The sequence below is a fragment of the Tachyglossus aculeatus genome, chromosome 2, assembly GCF_015852505.1.
Source record: "Tachyglossus aculeatus isolate mTacAcu1 chromosome 2, mTacAcu1.pri, whole genome shotgun sequence".
NCBI lineage: Eukaryota > Metazoa > Chordata > Mammalia > Monotremata > Tachyglossidae > Tachyglossus > Tachyglossus aculeatus.
This window is the reverse complement of record NC_052067.1, coordinates 50596309-50617302: the sequence shown is the minus strand read 5'-3', so window position 1 is coordinate 50617302 and position 20994 is coordinate 50596309. Positions and strand designations below refer to the sequence as shown.

The 20994-nt window shown below is 43.3% G+C and overlaps 1 protein-coding gene across 3 annotated transcripts in view; it reads left to right on the top strand.

Annotated features, from left to right (window-relative positions):
* NT5C3A (5'-nucleotidase, cytosolic IIIA) overlaps positions 1–18624 on the top strand; it is a 55937-nt gene extending 37313 nt beyond the window's left edge. For 2 of the 3 annotated variants that reach the window (XM_038768692.1, XM_038768702.1), the window contains exons 2-10: positions 111–162; positions 8166–8264; positions 10247–10316; positions 12676–12722; positions 13342–13427; positions 14707–14796; positions 16141–16303; positions 16566–16766; positions 18050–18624. In XM_038768692.1, the coding sequence (XP_038624620.1) occupies positions 160–162; positions 8166–8264; positions 10247–10316; positions 12676–12722; positions 13342–13427; positions 14707–14796; positions 16141–16303; positions 16566–16766; positions 18050–18151 (861 nt within the window). In that variant the 5' untranslated portion in view covers positions 111–159 and the 3' untranslated portion in view covers positions 18152–18624. The remainder of the gene's footprint in view (positions 1–110; positions 163–8165; positions 8265–10246; positions 10317–12675; positions 12723–13341; positions 13428–14706; positions 14797–16140; positions 16304–16565; positions 16767–18049) is intronic. The other variant, XM_038768682.1, reaches the window with a different exon arrangement.
* Positions 18625–20994: the final 2370 nt, after the last annotated feature.

Sequence of the window (20994 nt, the reverse complement as noted above, 5' to 3'; positions counted from 1 at the left end):
AAGTGTCGTTTAACATGATGTGGTCGCTACATCTGCAGCTTGAGACATATGTATTACACATACCTTTTTCTCTTTTCTTTTGCCATGACTTTTCACCTGGAATAATCCAGAAGTTTGGATAGTCGAGCCACGAATTATCAAGATCCTGCTGTGGTCAAAATGGTGGGTATTTCCAGTACCATTCAGCTGCCTCGGTGACTCACTGCTTTAACTGTCTCTACCTCCAGAAGGTCTCAGACACGTCAAAATTGTGTACAACTGCAGCTGTAGGGAACTTTGGCCAAGAAGAACTCAGCTTTAAAGTATTTGAAAAGGAATCTTAAGATGGTGTACAATCTGATTATCTTGTATCTGCAGTGTGTGGCATATAGGAATACATTATTATCACTGTTATGGTATCTAGGGGCATAAAGTCTAGCCAGATAACAATTACAACACTATCACCAGCAGATAAATACCCCTTTTCAAAGCCAGGTGACCATTAAAGAAAATCTGAACAGATTTCTGGTTTCTGACTTAATAGTCACTTGTCAACTTTTAGCATCCAAAGAGTACTTGGAGATTCTCAGAATGAAAGTACTTCAGAATGTTTGTGATGGTTCAAAAAAGGAAATTTAAAAAATACTACGTCGGGCCAAATAGTGTTCCTCACCAAACCCAAAGGGCCACATTAGGGAGGTAGATAGTGTAATACTAATTGATGAAGCAATGTTCCTTTGCTTCATCAAGAGCGCTCCTTATGCCATTTAGCTTAGGACTGTGGATGTTGAAACTGTTTATGGTTTCTGACTGGTTATGGAACTGCCTGTAGTAATGAACCAGTGTCTACACAGCCCCAAATTTGGAGTTGCGGAAGCGAAGGACAGGTTAGTTTGGAGCCGCGTCATCTCTGTGCTCGTGACTTATTTGTTTGCGTAAACCTTTGAGAAGCGTGGGGGAAGTCATCAGCAGTGTGGGTCATGGATTGCTGGGGAAGACATACAGATAGACTCTCCAAATTCATGGCAGGTGAAGGGGGTCTACTTTTGTTTTCATGAATCCAGGATTTCCGAGGCCCGGAATGATTTTGGAACACTATCCACCAGTGGCCTGGGGCTACTCCGCTTCACTCCGAAATTAACAAAGACCCTCAGAAGAGGGAGTGGAAGAGAGTGAGATGTTCCAATATTGGCAGGAGGAGGAGAAAGGACACGAAAATAGTATAATGGCCCAGGAATGTCCGGAGCCGGAAACTGAGCTCCGGCCTTCATAAATGAAGGATTCCTGACAGATTGTTGCCCCGGGGGGCAGCAGCAGTCTGCACTGCAGGTGCTTTAAGTGAATACTGGAGCCAAAAAGCAAGGCTGGGGTTCTTTAGCAATTATTTTTCCAGATTTAAAGATAATTCTCAAGGATTTTCCGTCTCCCCCCTCCCACTTCCTGAGGACAACAGACTTCAGGAGGCTGTTCTCTGGAAGATGATCTGTCACATCCCCTGAATAGGCCTACTAGAATTGTAGAAATTCAGAGTGCCTTCCATTTTTTGAGTGAGCAGTTCTTTGTAATGGGATGGGAAACTTTGAAATCAGTGGAACTGCTTTATATTTTAATGCGTGACTTGCTGTAATTCACTGTAGCAGATTTTACCTGAAACAGATGGGTAGGCAACAGCTTATATTTAAATAGGTGGAAGGAACAAAAGAACTGCACAGTTTGTCAATAACTGAAGTAAAATTGTAAAACTTGCAAGACTTTTAAGAATCCATTTTTGCCTTTGATGCTTTTTCTTGGTTTATTTGTAATTTGAGATCAATATAGAGGCTTTTTATTTCTAGATTTGCTTTACTTAGGTCATTAGGTTTATTTCTGAAGTATACAGGTTTATCTGGAAGTAATTCTACATTATCACGAAGTCATCAGCTCACTGTGGGAAACTCTAAAGTCAACACGGGTCAAGAAGACAGCAGTTATATCAGTATTACTTGGCAAAGCTTGGCAAGGAAATTGTAGTTACCGTGCTCCACACCCTAAGGCGCTGAAGGAATAGTTATTGACTGACAAATATGCCATACTGATTGCGTAGTTACATATCTGCTGTAATTGCCATAAGCAACCTGACACAACAGGGAAGTTTGTGAAGAGGGAGGAATGATTATGAAATGAGTCTGTTTAGAAACTATTGTTTTCATACCTATATCATGGCAAGGCATCAGTAAATGGGTGCCTGCATTTTCAAAAGAACATTCCGTTAAAAATAAAGGAAGCAATATACAGTTTGTCATCATTTTAAATCTCGGTCCCATTTATCTGCAAAACTTTGTGGCTTTGCCCAAGCAGCAGTATAACTCTCCCCCTCCCCGGGAGATATAATAATGATGGTATTTGTTAAGCACTTAGTATGTGCATTGTACTAAGCGCTGGGATAGATACAAGCAAATCAAGTTGGACACAGCCCCTGTCCCATGTGGGGCTCCCAGTCTCAATCCCCATTTTACAGATGAGGTAACTGAGGCCCAGAGAAATGAAGTGACTTGCCCAAGGTCTCACAGCAGATAAGTGGTGGAGCCGGGATTAAGGACCCATGACCTTATGACCCCCAGGCCCGTTCTCTATCCACTATGCTGGTGAGGTCTCGCTTAAAAATGTATGGGATAGGTGGACTCAAGGCCCTACTGAGAGCTCACCTCCTCCAGGAGGCCTTCCCAAACTGAGCCCCTTCCTTCCTCTCCCCCTCATCCCCCTCTCCATCCCCCCATCTTACCTCCTTCCCTTCCCCACAGCACCTATGTATATGTATATATGTTTGTAAATATTTATTACTCTATTTATTTTACTTGTACATATCTATTCTATTTATTTTATTTTGTTAGTATGTTTGGTTTTGTTCTCTGTCTCCCCCTTTTAGACTGTGAGCCCACTGTTGGGTAGGGACTGTCTCTATATGTTGCCAACTTGTACTTCCCAAGCGCTTAGTACAGTGCTCTGCACACAGTAAGCGCTCAATAAATACGATTGATTGATTGATTGGAGGAACAGTTCCTTGTTATGCATGTACTGGATGGCCTGAGCCACCATTAGGGGGTTTGCAGAAAGCACAGCAAATATGGTTGAGGGAAGGCAAGAGCTCACCTGATATGGTTTCGGTAGAAACACCTGCTCCCAGAAACAGGTGCCCGGGGGAAGGGAAGTCTGGGATTATTCTAGAGCTCCTTGATACACTCTATCTCATATCCTTTGTATTTATCTTACCTTGGAAGCATTTTGAAAACTTCTGTACATCTGAACTCACCTGTCTCTGTCAAGTAGACAAGGGCACGGGGCTCAGAATTCAGTGCTCAGGACAATCACAGGCCGAGAGTAGTTAGCATTTAGCACTGCTAGTGTAGTTTCCTCCGATAGGGAAAGTAGTGCCTGTAACTCTACCATCCTTCCCTTCTAAGTACTGCTCAGTTCCTTTTTTTTTTTTGACTCCCAAAAGAATCTTTGGCTGATGATCTAGTGGAAAAAGCACGGGGGTAGAAGTCAGGAGACCTAGGTTCTAGTCCCAGCTCTGCCACAGGCCTACTGGGTGACGGAGGGCAAGTCACTTAACCTGTCTCTCTGGGCCTCTGTAAAATGGGATTAAAAAAGAGCCCTTGGGTGGGACAGGGACTGTGTCCAATCTGATAAACAGCACTTGGGACGTAGTAAATGCTTGATAAATATGATGATGATTTTTGAGGTTTACTGAGCTTGTATGTGGGGGGGAGGGAGAACAAGGAGTCTGCTATATTGTACTCTCCCAAGTGAGTAGTACAGTGCTCTACACACAGTAAGCACTCAATAAATACGATTGATTGATGCAAGGCATATGGTCAGTCCATTGGTTTGGGGGCTTTACTCTGTCTCTGTCCTTCTGGAGCTCTCGGCCTCCTTCGGTACGAATAATAATAATAATAATGAAGCGCTTACTATGTGCACTGAACCACATGAAACACTTTTTGAGCAACCTCCCTCACTGACTCCTCCTTCTCAGTGCTATTTCCTGGCTCTTCTCCCACCTCTTATCCCTTACTATTGCTGACCTGCAAAGCTCTGTTCTTGCTCCCCTACATTTTTGCTCTACCTTCACACTCTCATCTGCCCGCATGGCGGCTGACCACGTGGATGAGCGCTTACTATGTGCGGAGCACCGTACTAAGCGTTTGAGAGAGTATAACAGAGGTGGTAGACTCCTTGTACCCCCACACACACAAGCTCAGGAAACCTCAGAAATCCTATTTGTGGTAGGGAAGCTCCTCTACTTCTGTCTGCTGCTAAACACTCAGCGGTATATTCAAGCATAAACTGTATGGCAGAAGTGAGAACACCCTCCAACCTTTCAGGGAATTTACAGTCTCATAAGGGAGACGGGCAAAAAGTATTTACAAGTAGTGAGACCTTGTGGAACAGTGAAATAGCAGACAGTAGTGCAATTATATTAGGATGAATTAGTTGGGTAACGTGTAATGGAATATGCAAATATACAAAGGGCGCTGAAGATAGAAATGGAGGCAGATCCAAATGCAAGAGTGACCCAGAAGGGAGTTGGGGAAATGAGGGCTTAGTCAGAGAAGGCTTCCCGGAGGAGATGTGTAAGGCTTTGAAAGTGGGGAGTGATGGTTTTCCAGATATGAAGGGAGTGGGAGTTTTAGGCCAGAGGCGGGACGAGGGTGAAGGGGTCAGCCTTTGGCTTTAGGACAGCGGCTGCAACCATGACAAAGTACGTCACTGCTTTTGGTTCCGTTGTTTGGTCTCCCAGGCTGTCCGACGCCCCGTTTGCGATTGCACGCAATTTGCTACCGGAACCACAACCTCACAACTTAACGAAGCAGCGTGGTTTAGTGGAAAGAGCACGGGCTTGGGAGTCAGAGGTCATAGGCTCTAATCCTGGCTTATCACCTCTGTGACCTTAACTGCTGCCTCAGTTACCTCATCTGTAAAATGGGGATTAAGTCCGTGAGCCCCACTTGGGGCAACCTGATTGCCTAGTATCTACCCAGCGCTTAGAACAGTACTTGGCACATAGTAAGTGCTTAACAAATACCATTATTATTATTATGAGTTCAAATATGATGTCTGGGGTGCACCCCCACCTCATATCCATGGTTGGTTTCAGCGGGTGTATAAGGTAACTTGGAACTTGGTGTCATTTTTCCACCGCATTCAAGGTACACGTCTTCCAATTGAATCCACCTGGATTCAATTTTGAACTAGTTAATCAACGGGTCATTGGGTAACATTCGTCCTGACTTCATTTTCAGCTCTTGGGTTCCGAGTTGCCGGGTGAAAATCCCAGGCTGTGTGGAGGTCTCCCCGGTGTAGACCAGAACATGATCGCAGTCTGGTTGGGGCTCATTTTTGTGTCCTAGCACTTGGCTGGTCTTCCTCGTTATAGTTTGCGTGCTTCTTGGGGCATGCTTCAAGGACGGAGTAATCAAAATGAATCGGTACTTGATGCTTACCGTATTTACTCACTCAACTGCCCCATTTTTTTTGCATAACTTTTGTAACATTCAAACTGGGTGGGGCCCTTACACAGGTCATAGAAATAAATCTAGCAGGGAGGGGAGGAGTAGGAAAAAAGAGAAGGAAGAAAGGAGAAAAGGAGGAAGAGGGCCCTTGAGATTGTCTCACTTCCATTGCATTCGCCCAAGTGTGGCATACAATAGGCATTCATTGAATGAACTCCCTCCACCCACTGCTGAGTTGTCCACATTCTCACCCTCCTGTTGTGTTCCCCTCCCCGCCCTCACACCTGCTTTGCACACAGTGGGCACTCAATAAATAGGATTGAGTGAATGGCCACAGCAGTGTTGCCTAGGGGGAAGACCACAAACCTGGGATTCAAGGAATCTGGGCTCCAATCCCAGCTCCACCATTTGCCTGCTTTGTGACCTTGTCAATCAATCAATCAATCAATCATATTTATTGAGCGCTTACTGTGTGCAGAGCACTGTACTAAGCGCTTGGGAAGTACAAGTTGGCAACATATAGAGACAGTCCCTATCCAACAGTGGGCTCACAGTCTAAAAGGGGGAGACAGGGAACAAAAACAAACATACTAACAAAATAAAATAAATAGAATAGATATGTACAAACATATATACATATATACAGGTGCTGTGGGGAAGGGAAGGAGGTAGGATGAGGGGGATGGAGAGGGGGACGGAAGAGTGACTTGTCACAGGTCACTTTGCTGCTCCCTGCCTCAGTTTCCCCATCTGTAAAATGGAGGTGAAAGTTGTTCTCCCTCCCCTTGGGATTATGAGCCCCGTGGCCTAGTGGATAGAGCACAGGCCTGGGACTCAGACGGGCCTGGGTTCTAATGCCAGCTCCGCCACTTGTCTACTGTGTGACCTTGGGCAAGTCACTTCATTTCTCTGCGCCGCGGTTCCCTCATCTGCAAAATAGGGATGAAGATTGTGAGCCCCATGTGGGACAGGAACTGTGTCCGTCCTGATTAGCCTGTATCTCTCCAGCACTTAGAACAGCGCTTAACGAGTAGCATCATCATTGTCATGTGAGGCAGGGACTGTGTCTGATCTGAGTATCTTGTATCTATCCCTGTGCTTAGTACAGTGGTTGGCAATCAATCAATCATATTTATTGAGCGCTTACTGTGTGCAGAGCATTGTATTAAGTGCTTGGGAAGTACAAGTTGGCAACATATAGAGAGAGTCCCTACCCAACAGTGGGATCACAGTCTGAAAGTTGGCACATAGTAAGCCTTTAACAAATGCCACAATTATTATTAAAAAACAATCCTTTTATTTTCTCCCCCTCCTCAAAAATAGGGTTTGGGCAATTGTGTGGAGGAAGTCATTTTGCCAGTAAATGCTGCATATCTGCTATTATTCATTCATTCACTAAGTCATATTCATTGAACACTTACATTGTGCAGAGCACTGTACTAAGCACCTGGGATAGTACAGTACAACAATAAACAGACACATTCCCTCCCTGCAACGAGCTTACAGCTGGGGAGCGTGTGGGAGTCCAACATCAATGTGGCTATTAAGTTACAGGAGTCAGAGAATTGGAAGCATTACCTTATGTGGTTTTCCAGATGCTTTGGAAGGGGTCTTGAGCATGTCTGCATAACAAAATATGCACAGCTTTGGCCTGGAGCCAGGTAGGAAATAATAATAACAACGATGGTATGTGTTAAGCGCTTACTACGTGCGAAGCACTGTTCTAAGTGCTGGGATCAGGTTGTCCCACTTGGGGCTCACAGTCTTGATCCCCATTTTACAGATGAGGTAACTGAGGCCCAGTGAAGTGACTTGCCCAAAGCCACACAGCTAAGTGGCAGAGTCAGGATTAGAACCCACAACCTCTGACTTCCAAGCCTGTGCTCTTTCCACTAAGCCACGCTGCTTCTCAAAAGGAAAATGGGATCCCCCCGTAACCTGAGGAAGTCACTGGGCCTTATACGGCCAATGAAGCCCAAATTGATGCCGTTGAAAAAACGCCCACCAAATATTCTTTCAATCATTCAGTCGTATTTATTGAGCACGTGCTGTGTGCAGAGCACTGTACTAAATGCTTGGAAAGTACAATTCGGCAACGGATAGAGACAATCCCTACCCAACAATGGGCTCACTGTCTAGAAGGGGGAGACAGACAACAAAACAAAACAAGTAGACAGACCAGAAGAAAGCAGTTTCTCCATTGCCCCAGAATGAACACACACAACACAGAAGGGATGCTTCTCTAAACACTAACCGCAGTACCCTTTTCCCTGAAGAAGTTTACTCCTGGAAAAGTTTCCTGGTGAAATAAGTGATCCCATTTCTATTTCACAACTTTCTCCTCGGAGCCAACTGTAAACCGTAGCTTAAAATATCAGAAAGGATATTACACAGATTGTTATCACGCCATAACACGTGTCAGTGACAGATCCAAATTTCTGCCTCAGTATTAAAGGAATGTGCATATAGTGCTGTTTCAAATGCTATATATTATAAATTATTCATTTATATTCACGTCCACCTCCCCTCTGCACTCAAAGCTCGTTACAAGCAGGGAATGTTTCTGCTAATTCTGTTGTACAGTACCCTCCCAAAGACTTGGTACAGTGCTCTGCACATGGGAAGCCCTCACTCACTACCTTTGATCGGTTGATTGATTTCACTAAATCGACTCTTTTCTTACCACTTATGTAGATGCCAGAATTCCAGAAGAGTTCGGTTCACATCAAGAACCCTACACGAGTGGAAGAAATTATCTGCGGTCTTATCAAAGGAGGCGCCGCTAAACTTCAGGTGACTCGTCCTGGTCAACATTGCCTGAGCACCCCAGGTTTTTTTCGTGCTGGCTAAAGTCGGTTTAACAGATACGATCCCTGCACTCTAGGAATGTCAAATCCTCAAAGATTCACTAAAACTTTCCCAATCTGTACCCAAGAGAGCAAATCGAGTAATGAAATCATACAGAAGTCCATTCCGACCCTGAAACCAGCACATTTCTCCGGGGGGATCATCAGCTCTTTCCACTGGCTCCAAACTACTGCAGTCCCCTCCCAGATCCACAGAAAACCAGATTCCCGACTTGGGCTGGGCTCTTTCTAATTCTGAAATTAGAAAGCAGTGTTATTTCCTCCCCTTTTGAATCAGGAGGCAGTGTGGCCTGTTTTTTTATGGCATTTATTAAGCGCTTACTTTGTGCGAAGCACTGTTCTAAGCGCTGGGGAGGTTACAAGGTGATCAAGTTGTCCCACGAGGGGCTCACAGTCTTAATCCCCCATTTTGCAGATGAGGGAACTGAGGCTTAGAGAAGTAAAGTGACTCGCCCAAAGCCACACAGCTAAGTGGCAGAGCCGCCAATTTGTACTTCCCAAGCGCTTAGTACAGTGCTCTGCACATAGTAAGCGCGCAATAAATACGATAGATGATTAGAACCCATGACCTCTGACTCCAAAGCCCGGACTCTTTCCACTGAGCCACGCTGCTTCTCTGTTGAAAGATCCCGGGCCTAAGAGTCAGAGGACCTGGGTTCTAATCCCGGCTCTGCCTCTTACCTGCTGCGTGACCGTGGGCAAGTCACTTCACTTCTCTGGACCTCAGTTCCCTCATCTGCAAAAATGGGGATCCAGTAGCTATTCTCCCTCCTACTTAAACTGTGAGCCCCATGGAGGGCCGATTATCTTGGATCTACCCCAGTGCTTAATACAGTGCTTGGCACAAAATAAGCCCTTAAAAATACCACGTTAATAATCATGATAATTATTGTGATTCTTTCCTCACTTGTCCTGGAGTGGTTTCCCCTCCCACCCTCAACAACCGCTACCACAGTGCACCTAAGGGTCCTTTCCATCTGCAGCCATCCTTGGGTGAAGAATCGGGTCTCTTTCTTTGGCTGACTTGGCCTCCTACCGATTCCCTCCTGTCCTTGCCTGTCCTCCACGTGAAGGTTAACTGCAGCTTTGTCAACCACACAGACCAAATACTTCCTCCTTTAAACCAAAATCTGACGTAGCCGCCGGAAAGGGGGCAGAAGGAAGTCTAGTGTATCACAAATTGTGTTGATGGAGTCCAAGTTAATAAAAAATCTCAAAAGGTGTCCTAACTACCTCCAGACAGATATTACATTTTAAATAAAAGTAGTAATTTACTCAATCTCTAAAGTGTAACACCAACCTACCACAGACAAGTTTATTGGAGTCAAAAAAATAGGCAAAAATTGTAGGTCTTAACCCATGAAAACCAATAAATCCTTAGGATTTTTAAATTATTTAAATCCTTCTTAACACTACCTAATTCTTTTTCAGTTCTTGTTAGCAATAAATTGTTTAGCTTGTATTAATTTCATTGTATTTTATTTTAGCCTGACTCTTCTGTGGAACTTTCCAGGTTTCTAATGATTAATTTCGATTTCGATTTGAGCCCTAGTTTCAAAGTAAAATAATTTTCTTATTACCTTAAATTCAATAGGATCACTTCAGTATCTTCATTTAAGTGTATGTGCTTTCCAGGATGCAGATACTAAAGATTAACAAAGCTTATTTTTAATTATTCAACTGCATTTTTTTGTTGTGGTCTTTTTAGGTTTAGCAGTCACAAATTCTCATTATAGTCTTTCAGATGGGTTTTTAGTGGAAACTTAATGATTCAAAATGATGTTCAACCTTCTCCGCATATACTCTCCTTCACTGTCAGATGTTTTGTGCCATGTCCGTAGATTTACACCTTGCGTGATATCAGTTTTTACTGATACATAATGCTCCTTGTATCTTCCTCTTTTACAGATAATAACAGACTTTGATATGACATTAAGTAGATTTTCCCACAATGGAAGAAGATGTCCAACGTGCCATAGTAAGTTTGGCATTTTTAAATTGTCTTCTTAAATTACGATTTGCAACATCGCGGAAGTAATAATGATAATTGTGGCACTGTACTAAGCACTGGAGTAGATACAGGATAATCAGGTTGGATACCGACTGCGAGCACCACGTGCGACCAGTCCTAAGGGGAAGGGAGAATAGGTATCTGGTCCTAGTTTAACAGTTGAGGAAACTGAGGCCCAGGGAAGTGAAATTACTTGCCCAGGGTCACGCAACAGGTTAGAACCCAGGTCCTCTGTCTCCAGGCCTGTGCTCTTTCTTCTAGGCCATCCTTTAAAGAATGTACTATTTCTGAAGAATGACAGAGGTGGGCCCGTTTTAAATGCAGGAGTAGTAGTAGTAATAGTATTTATTAAGAGCTTAGGTATGTGCACTGTACTCAGAGCTGGGAGAAAATATACAGATGGAAATTAAACGTGGTCCCTGTCCCTCATGAGGTGCAGAATCTGTTCCTCTCACATAGCACTTCCCGAATCTCCCCCAGCCCCGCTTTCAATGTCCTTTGAGTCCACCCTCTGTGGAAGCTCTGGAAACCCAGGATACTTATTTGTGCCATCATCACTGGGTCTTCCTGGCTTCTCCTTCCCTTCCCCCAACCCGTCTCTCCTTCCTTACTTCCTAGTAATTCTCTTAATCCACCAATTATTGGTATTTTTCAAGCACCTCGCGGTGCCGAACACTGTCTAGCTAGTGCTTGGAAGAGTAAATCAGAAACAAGACACTACCTTTGCCCTCAAAAAGGCTCTGATGGGGGAGGCAGACATAAAAAAAAAAGGTTTTACAAAAGATGGGAGAATTAGGGTGGGAAGAACTTTAGTCTGGCGGATTTGAAGGGGTAGGGAATTCCAGTCAGGGGGAACGACGAGGTAACAGTTTATAAGGTAAGCTTGGGAAGAGCTGGGAAGTAATGGGTGTGTATCATCATCAATCGTATTTATTGAGCGCTTACTGTGTGCAGAGCACTGTACTAAGCGCTTGGGAAGTACAAATTGAGTATTGAGTGTGTAGAGCTGATATGTGCGATGGAGAAAGCTAGTGAGAAACCTCGAAGCCAACAGTCAGAACTTCCCACTCTAATTTTATTTATTTATATTAATGTCTGTCTCCCCTCTAGATTGTAAGCTTGTTGTGGGCAGGAAACATGTCTGCCGAGTCAGGTTTTTGTCTCCCAGACGCTTAGGACAGTGCTCTGCATATGGTGAAGCACTCAATAAATAGAGAAGCAGCATGGCATAGTGGATCGAGTACGGGCCTGGGAATTGGAAGGTCATGAGTTCTAATCCCAGCTCCGCCACTTGTCCACTGTGTGACCTTGGGCAAATCACTTCACTTCTCTGGGCCTCAGCTACCTCATCTGTAAAATGGGGATTGCGACTGTGAGCCCCATGAAGGACAGGACCGTATCCAACCCGATTTGCTTGTATGCACTCTGGCACATAGCACTAACAAATACCGTAATTATGAAATACCAGTGATTGATTGCACTGAAGAGCGCACAGAAGAGTTGTGAGAAGTGGGGCGATGTTTGTCCAGCAATGTTTTAGAAAGTTGTTCTGGACTGCAGCTTCCAGCCTTATTGATCCCTAGATCGGTGAAGAGTTTGGAATCTAATCCGGTCTAATCACGATAGGATGTGTGAGCTCGGACCAAAGTGGCGGCTCTTTGGGAGAAGAGGAAATGGGGGGAGCCAGGAAGTGTGGTGGAGGAAGACCAACAAGGTTGAGCAGTTGATTGAGTGTGAGGACTGAAGAGACAAGGCTGACACCAGTATTCGTATGAATTGAAGCAGCGCCATCTAATATCTAAAGCCCAGGCCTGGGAGTCCTGGGTTCTAATCCCGGCTCCACCTCTTGTCTGCTGTGCGACCTTGGGCAAGTTACTTCACTTCCCTGGGCCTCAGTTCCCCTCAGCTGTACAATGAGGATTGAGACTGTGAGCTCCAAGTGGGACAGGGACTGTGTCCAACCCGATTTCCTTGTATCCACCCCAGGACTTAGTACGTGCCTGGCACTTAGTAAGCGCCTAACAAATACCATCATTATTATTAGCAGTAGTATTAATTGCATACGAGTATAAATCAAAATTGCTTGAATACGGGTTTCAAGGAGTTTGACCTTCAGCCGATGGTTTTGTTGAGTAAGTGATCTATCCGTATTTTTTCTGGCACAGAAATTGCACCCCTTTCCTCTAACTTTAAATGGGTAGGAAAACAACTGAAATTTATGTTCTTCTGATCCTTCCTGAAATGCCAAAATCATTTGAGCGCTGGACTCTTAGGGTGAAAGGAAGTAGCTTTAATTTTTCTCGATTAATGTGCTTTCTCTTTTTAGATGTCATCGACAACTGTAAACTGGTTACAGATGATTGTCGGAAAAAGGTGAAGAAAAAACATCATAAACTATTCTACGAAATAATTTTTTTCATGGAAGTTTGAATTCCAGATCCCCTCTGCGAATTTAGTTTGCAGTCTCAAAAGCCCACTTTCCTTTACCATCCTTTTCCCCTCTTTTCTTCTGTCTTGTTTTGTTTCTCCTGCTCCCTTCTATTGCTGGACTTAATTCTTATAGGACCCCTTGTGAGAGCCCCACCCCTGTTTTAATGCTAACAAAATTATTCCAAAAGTTGGGACAATTGTGCAAGTAAATATAAAAGTGGGAAAAGTGGGAATGTCCTGAAATTATTTTACTGCACTTTGATTTTAGTAAAGCCCTGCCATATAGGTCCGATTTAAGGGAGCAGTGCTAGCTTTTGAAATAGACTGCATTTATATTCAGTGCTTACGTAGGCCTGAAAAATTGCATCTCTTCATTTTCGGCATCCACTTTGTACCTTATTTATTCTCGAAAAGTATGAAATTCCTAACAGTTTCAGAATGTTATGACTAAACCCCCAATGGTTTGTTCAGAATTTATTAGCCTACCTAGACTAATAAGAAAGGGGAAGAAACTTTGATACGGGCTTTTCGTAATCAAGTATTTTTTTTAATTTCTTTCCAGTTATTACAGCTAAAAGAAAAGTACTATGCTATTGAAATTGATCCTGACCTTACCATAGAAGAGAAGTTCCCTTACATGGTTGAGTGGTAAGTGCATTTATTAGAGGGTTTCCCCCGAAAGTCGGAGTCAAACCAGGACCTTGTTTCTAGTGCGATGACAAAGAGTAGGGATAAATTGTTATTACCATGGTACTTGTTAAGCGCTTACTATGTGCCAAGCACTGTTCTAAGCACCAAGGTGGCTACAGGTTATTCGGGTTAGACACAGTCCCTGTCCCACATTGGGCCCACACTCTTAATCCCCAGTTTTTACAGATGAGGTAACTGAAGCCCAGAGACGTGAAGTGACTTGCGGTAGAGCCGGGATTAGAACCCATGACCTTCCAACTCCCGGCCCACAGTCTATCCACCACAGCGTGCTGCTTCAGGACCTTATTTCTAGTGTAATATCAAAGACTGTGGGTAAAGGAAACCCAGAACAAATGTAAGGAATTGGGCCATCTGTTATTTGAAAATAATAATAATGGTATTTGTTAAGCACTTATGTGCCGAGCACTGTTCTAAGCACTGAGGTGGATGCAAGTTAATCAGGTTGGACACATTTCCTGTCTCATGAGGGGCTCACAGTCTAAAGAGGAGGGAGTAGGATTTAATCCCCATTTTACAGCTGAGGTAACTGAGGCACAGAGAATTTGAGTGATTTGCCCAAGTTCCTACAGCAAACCCGTGGCAGAGCTGGGATTAGAACCCAGATAATAATAATAATAATGACATTTATTAAGTGCTTACTATGTGCAAAGCACTGTTCTAAGATCCTCTGACTCTCAGGCCTTTGCTCTTTCCACTAGGCCACACTGCTAAATTGGTTGCAGGCATCTTTAACTTTACAATATTCAAGAAATCACAGGAAATATAACTGAAGACGGATGAAAGAATTCTTTCTAATTCGTGGTCTAAACAAAGAAAAATAGTAGAAATTAGTCAGACCTTATAGGAGCTGAGCAAATCCTTCCTTCTCCTTACCAGCTTCACCTTTCTGCTTCAGCCTATGAAAATTTCCAAGAAGCCCATAAAATGAACCTAGTCATCACAGGCTGGTGATTTAGGGAAACTGCTCACGGAAGTAATGCCCTGTTGGCGAGATTAATGTTTTATTAATAAGAGCATATGGGATTATCAGTGATCTTTGCTTTGATGTAAATTTAGTACAGATTTTAATACTGAAACAGTGCCAGGCGAAACTAATCAGTTCCTATTAGGCAAGACTGAAGTGCAAGCATGACTTCTTAGAACTGATCCACAGAACAGCATCCATTACAGGATAAATGTAAATTTTTTTTTTCTCTTTATTTTGTCTAAACTTTAGGTATACTAAATCACACAGTTTACTTGTTGAACAAGCTTTACAAAAAACTAAACTTGCAGAAGTCGTCGAGGAGTCCGACGTAATGCTCAAGTAGGTTTTTGGTGTATCGTATCGTAGGTTTTTGGTGTATCAAGAAACGTTCGGTTCTCCCCCACTGTATTACATGTATTGCACCTTAACATATTTCAAATCGACGGAGAATACTTAATCCGGTTAACTACAGTTCGAAAGCTCTCTTATTTTTGCATTTTTAAAATCCGTTCAGTTTTGAAGATCAGTGTTTGGTACGCTACCTACCACAAAACGTTTGGAATTACCATTAAAATTACCACTAAAAACTTAGTGATATCACTATGTGGTGTTGGGTTTTGCCTACACCATTTGAACAAAGGAAAGCTTATAAGATTGTCTGTTGGATATATTAGAAAGAAAAGCCAAGGATGGATGCTAGATGATCCATCCCTAATCCTGATGCAAGATATCCAAATCGAGAACTGTGATCACACTCTTATAAATATGATGATAATCATAATAACAACAATAATGGTGATATTTGTTAAGCGCTTACTGTGTGTCAAGCACTGTACTGGGCACCGGGAAAGATACAAGATAATCAGGTTGGACATAGTTCCTGTCTTTCATCGGACTCGTAGTCAAGTAGGAGGGAGAGCAGGTATTTGATATCCATTTTACAGATGAGGAAACTGAGGCCTAGGTACGATAAGCGACTTGCCCAAAGTCATACAGCAGGCAGGTGGCAGGGCCAGGATTAAAACCCAGGTCCTCTGACTCCAATAGGCCATCCTTTGGAGCCATATCAGAGATGGAATCCGGGGCCGATGGAACCCTTGCTCTGTCCCAGGATTGTTTTTTATATATGAAATAACTTTGTGGAATCAAAACAACTTGAAAATACGTACCTCTAGTCTTTCCAAAAGATGACGGTGTGGAACCTTTCTTCCAAGAGTGAAAGATAGATGATTCAGCTGATTAGTGTCTCTCAGTCTATGAAATAGTGCATTTTATCTCATAAGAAATGCTTTTTTCAGAGGATCCCTAGGAGAGCTGAAAATATGCACATATCTCAGCTATATCATACAGAACTTTAATATATTTAGAAATGTTTGTATATTTCTTCCGTATCATTTGGCTTCGTCTTCTGAAATATTCAAATCCCAGGTCAGAAAGGGTTCCAATACTATTTTTCTGGCTATGCAACATAAACTTTGAAGCGTATCCAGAGAAACATGGGAAGGCTCCAATACTGAAGCCCCATTTTGTAGTCCTTTAATAATGGGGTGTTAGAGTGTGCATAGTATGAGTCAAAGAAGTGAGTGGTCTGTTAACCTTTAAATCAAGAAAGAGGAGGAGTATTATGAAACTACTCAATATTACATTTGCTCGTACATGTATAACCGAAATACAACTTTTCAGGGAAGGATATGAGAATTTCTTCGATAAACTCCATGAAAACGGTATCCCAGTTTTCATATTTTCTGCTGGAATCGGAGACGTACTAGAGGAAGTTATCCGACAGGCTGGTGTTTATCATTCGAATATCAAAGTGGTGTCCAATTTCATGGATTTTGATGAAAATGTAAGTGTGTTAGTAAATATTGTTCTAAATTTTTAAAAAGAGGCAATATATCCAGAAAAGAGCTCAGCGGGTTCCAATTAATGTTGACTGTAGGCCCCTAAACCAGTGTATATGTATTTTCCCTACCCCTTCTTCCCACGGTGGTGGGGAGGGGAGGAAGCAGGAGCTTGGGAAGTATTCACTAAGGAGGTGAATTTTGAATAGGATTTGCTTAACAAATAGCTCCTGGTCATTGAATATATAACTTTGTTGCTCCCAACAGGGCATCCTTAAAGGATTTAAGGGAGAGTTAATTCATGTGTTCAACAAGCACGATGGAGCTTTGAAAAGGACCGAATATTTCAAAAACCTAAAAGACAACAGCAACATAATCCTGCTCGGGGATTCCCAGGGAGACCTAACTATGGCAGACGGAGTGGCGAATGTGGAAAACATTCTGAAAATTGGATACCTAAATGACAGAGTGAGTATGCAGCTAAAAACCATCACTGAATTTTTCTTACTCTTTTCTCTTAACCCAAATTTTGGACTGTTAATTTTGTACCACGAGGCTATAAAATGCCTGCTACAGGAGCCCCCCTGTTTTGAATGTGCTTCAAGACTGCTCCTGTGACATCCTCATTTCCAAAGCCCCCATTTCAAGAGCCTAAAAAAGAAGTTGCAAGCTACTTGTCAAAAGCTGTAAAGAATTAAAAGTCATAATATCGGCTAAATTCCATGTATATTACTTAGAATGCTTTAACCAAAGGAAGGCTATAGATCCTAGTTCCGTTACAACCATGTGAAAAAGAGGGTCGCGTCTTGTCTTATGCTGTCGAGTCGCCTCCGACCCACAGCGACTCCGTGGACAAATCTCTCCCAGGACGCTCCACCTTCCATCTGCAATCGTTCTGGTAGTGGATCCAGAGAGTTGTCATGGTAAAACTACAGAATTGGCTTCCCATTGCCCTCTTCCACGCAATAATAATAATAATAATAATAATAATAATAATAAACCTGAGTCTCCGCCCTCGACTCTCTCCCGTGCCGCTGCCGCCCAGCACGGGGGAGTTTTGACTGCCACCCGCTAGCCACTGCCCAAGCCAGGAATGGAATGAGTCCGTTTGACTCTCCCTCCTGTAGTTGAGGTTGGTAGAGTACTGGAAACTCTCCAGATGCAATCCTGGGAGGAGGAAAAAGAGGAGTTTTTGAAAGGAGCTCTCCTTTGGGGAAATCTCTAGTGTGTTGTGCATATTCTAGAGCAGGTTTCCCAATGTGGCAGGTAAAGAAGGCACATACTTGGCGGGACACAGGTGATTTCCATCGTGTAGCCTCCCAAACGTATCCGTTTTCAGCTGGGCTCTACAATGTTTGTAAGCATTTTTGTTTCCTGTGTAAGGACCCAAAACTACATTATTAGTAGTATTGTCATTGTCATTTGGTGAATGTATTTGATTCCCAGGCTGCTCCTTTGTAACCCTGGTCTGAAATGACTGCTTACAAAGGCTCTCTGAAGAACCGTGGAATTGAAATCCAGGATTTTGACTGTGTAGGCCCACTGGCTTCCTATACACCTTGGAGGCAATATTGGTGGAGGTTAGCATGGCCCACCTCTCAGCCTGTTGGCCTAATTTGCTAATGTAAACAGAAATGAGGGAGTCCAGCCAAAGGTGTGGAATTAAAACTGTCCCAATGAATGTTTACTTCCTACCCCAGGGATTCACAGTTTCTTTTCTCTCTCTCGCTCTCTCTCTCTCTCACATACAGGTGGATGAACTATTAGAGAAGTACAAGGACTTATATGATATTGTTCTGGTAAAAGAGGAATCTTTGGAAGTGCCCAACTCCATCCTGCAAAAGATTTTGTAACCTGATTGTCCACCCTTCGGGAATCTCCTTCTCCCAGGAGAGACAGGCGCTGGGCAGCTTGGGACTATTTCGGACTTTGGACTATTTTACAGAAAGATGTCTGTTACTTACAGGGTCTTACAGCTGGTGGAATTTTTTGATTTTAAAAAAACTCTTCAGTGTCTTTAAATAATGCATTGAATCCATCAACTCCCGGAAGCTGGTTGCCCACACACACACTCCACCATAGATTTTAACCTATGCGGAAATTAAATCCAAAGTAAAGAATGACAAACCGTACCTTTCTGAGTGGTTTGTATAGCTCATCGTCACTTGACTACACATTTTAAGGCTTGTTTTACAACATGTAATTACATCTGAAACTTCTTTTAAGTCTTGTCCGTGGTTTTAGTCAGCTTTGTGCTATTTTGAACTGCCTCTTTTTCAGCGTGAGAACCAGACCGAAGATTAAAGGCTATATTTTGGGAAACTCACTTGATCCTATTGTTTGTCTCGATGCATCCTGATTTATTTTCTCTGCTACCAGGAATTTGTTTTTGGTTTTTTCTGGTTATGAAAATCAGATCATTTACATAAACAGATCCCAGGTCATTGGTGTACCTGACAAAACAAGCCAACAAATAAGTCACTGTATTTCATCTCCCAGTATTCTGTATTGGAGCAACAATGATGAAAATGAAAGATAATGGAGAGGATAATGTTAAGAATTAGTGTCGTGGGCATGAATTGATAAAGCTTGGAAATTTACACTCACTCCAGTAAGTGAGCCATAATGCCCATTGATTTGATTGGTTGGGTTGCAACTAGTGTGATTTTTTTTTGTTTGATTTCCATGTAGTGATTTTTTTTGTTTGAGAAAATATCTTTTCAAGCTGAATAAACTATTGCCCTCTAATGTAAGATGTGAAAGTTCAAAGTATTTGCTGAGAAGCCATTCCAAATTGGGAAAACGTTTTAAAAATTACTTTCCGTATGTCACATCGCTTGTCCCTTGGGTGAGGGAAGTGTAAAATTGAAAAACGTTGTTTTCTGTGTGTTTAAAAATTAAAGGCCAAGTTGTCTTCCAAAAGAAACCTCAGCGCTCTCACTATTCAAGAAATCTCTTTACTAGGCAGAAGTGGTCTTTAACGTGTGGGCTCCCTCAGGCTCCGCTCCACCGAAAGGCATCTGCAGGGTGATAGGTGATATTTTCAAGCTAAGGTGTTAGCTTATTTTAATTTATTTTAGTTTATTTTAATTTAGTTTAGTTTATTTTAATGGTAAAGGGATCTGCTGCCAATGGCACGAGTGCCCCCCGGGTCAGCGCTAGGGCGGACAAGGATGGGGATTTGGCCCAAAGTGCGCAATCCCGTGCCCGCTGCTTGCCAATCCCCTCATCTATTTGCCTTTCTACTCTCCCCGCACTAGCACCCAAACTACCACCACTTCCTGGACGCCTCCCCGACTTAAAAGCTGTCACCACCACCATCCTCCAAATAGCCCGTGTGCGCTCCTTTTGGGCCAGGGCCCTGTCTAACAACCCTATTGTGTTGTACTTTCCCAAGCACTTAGTACAGTGATCAACCAGTGGTATTTACTGAGTGCTTACTGGTTGCAGAGCACCGTGCTAGGCACTTGGGAGAGTACAGTACTGTACTACAACAAGGAGCCCACAATCAATCAATCAATTGTATTTATTGAGCGCTTACTATGTGCAGAGCACTGTACTAAGCGCTTGGGAAGTACAAATTGGCAACACATAGAGACAGTCCCTACCCAACAGTGGGCCACAAGGAGCTTACAGCCGAGAAGAATAATAATAATGATGGCATTTATTAAGCACTTATGTGCAAAGCACTGTTCTAAGCGCTGGGGAGGTAACAAGGTGATCAGGTTGTCCCCCGGGGGGCTCACAGTCTTCATCCCCATTTTACAGATGAGGTCGCTGAGGCACAGAGAAGTGAAGTAACTTGCCCAAAGTCACACAGCTGACAAGTGGTGGAGCTGGGGTTTGAACCCATGACCTCTGACTCCAAAGCCCCTGCTCTTTCCACTGAGCCACGCTGCTTCTCGCCTATCACAAGGCTTAGAACAGTGCTTGGCACATAGTAAGTGCTTAGCAAATACCATTATTATTATTGTGACTGTTATCAATAATTGTGGCATTTAGCGTGTGACAGGTACTATACTAAATGCTGGGGTGGATACAAGCAAATTGGGTTGGCCACAAGTCCCATGTGGGCTCACAGTCTCAATCCCCATTTTCCAGATGAGGTAACTGAGGCCCAGAGAAGTGAAGTGGCTTGCCCAAAGTCACACAGCAGACAAGTGGCGGAGCCGGGATTAGGACCTAGCACCTTTTGGCTCCCAGGCCCGTGTTTATCCACTACACTATGCTGCTTCTGTAGTTAATAAGTCATTGCAGAAGAGGGTTAGGGGTGACATGGCAGGATGAGGGGGGGTGAGCAGGGACCACAGTTGCCAAACCTTCTGCTGCCTCATGTTACCTCCACGTACATTACTGCAAAGATCTCATCATGCCCCACTTAGCCTCCATACCCAAACTACCTCCCTTGATGAGGAGGATGTAGAGAGGGTGGTGTCGAGAACGTCTATTCGGTCAACTCACTCGCTCTCCTATCCTCTGGTCAATCTCTGACCACTAACCCACAGCCCTGGGTCACCTACCCACTCTAATAATAATAATGGCATTTATTAAGCGCTTACTATGTGCAAAGCACTGTTCTAAGTTGATCGGGTTGTCCCACGTGGGGCTCACAGTCTTAATCTTCATTTTACAGATGAGGTAACTGAGGCACAGAAAAGTTAAGTGACTTGCCCAAAGTCACACAGCTGGCAAGTGG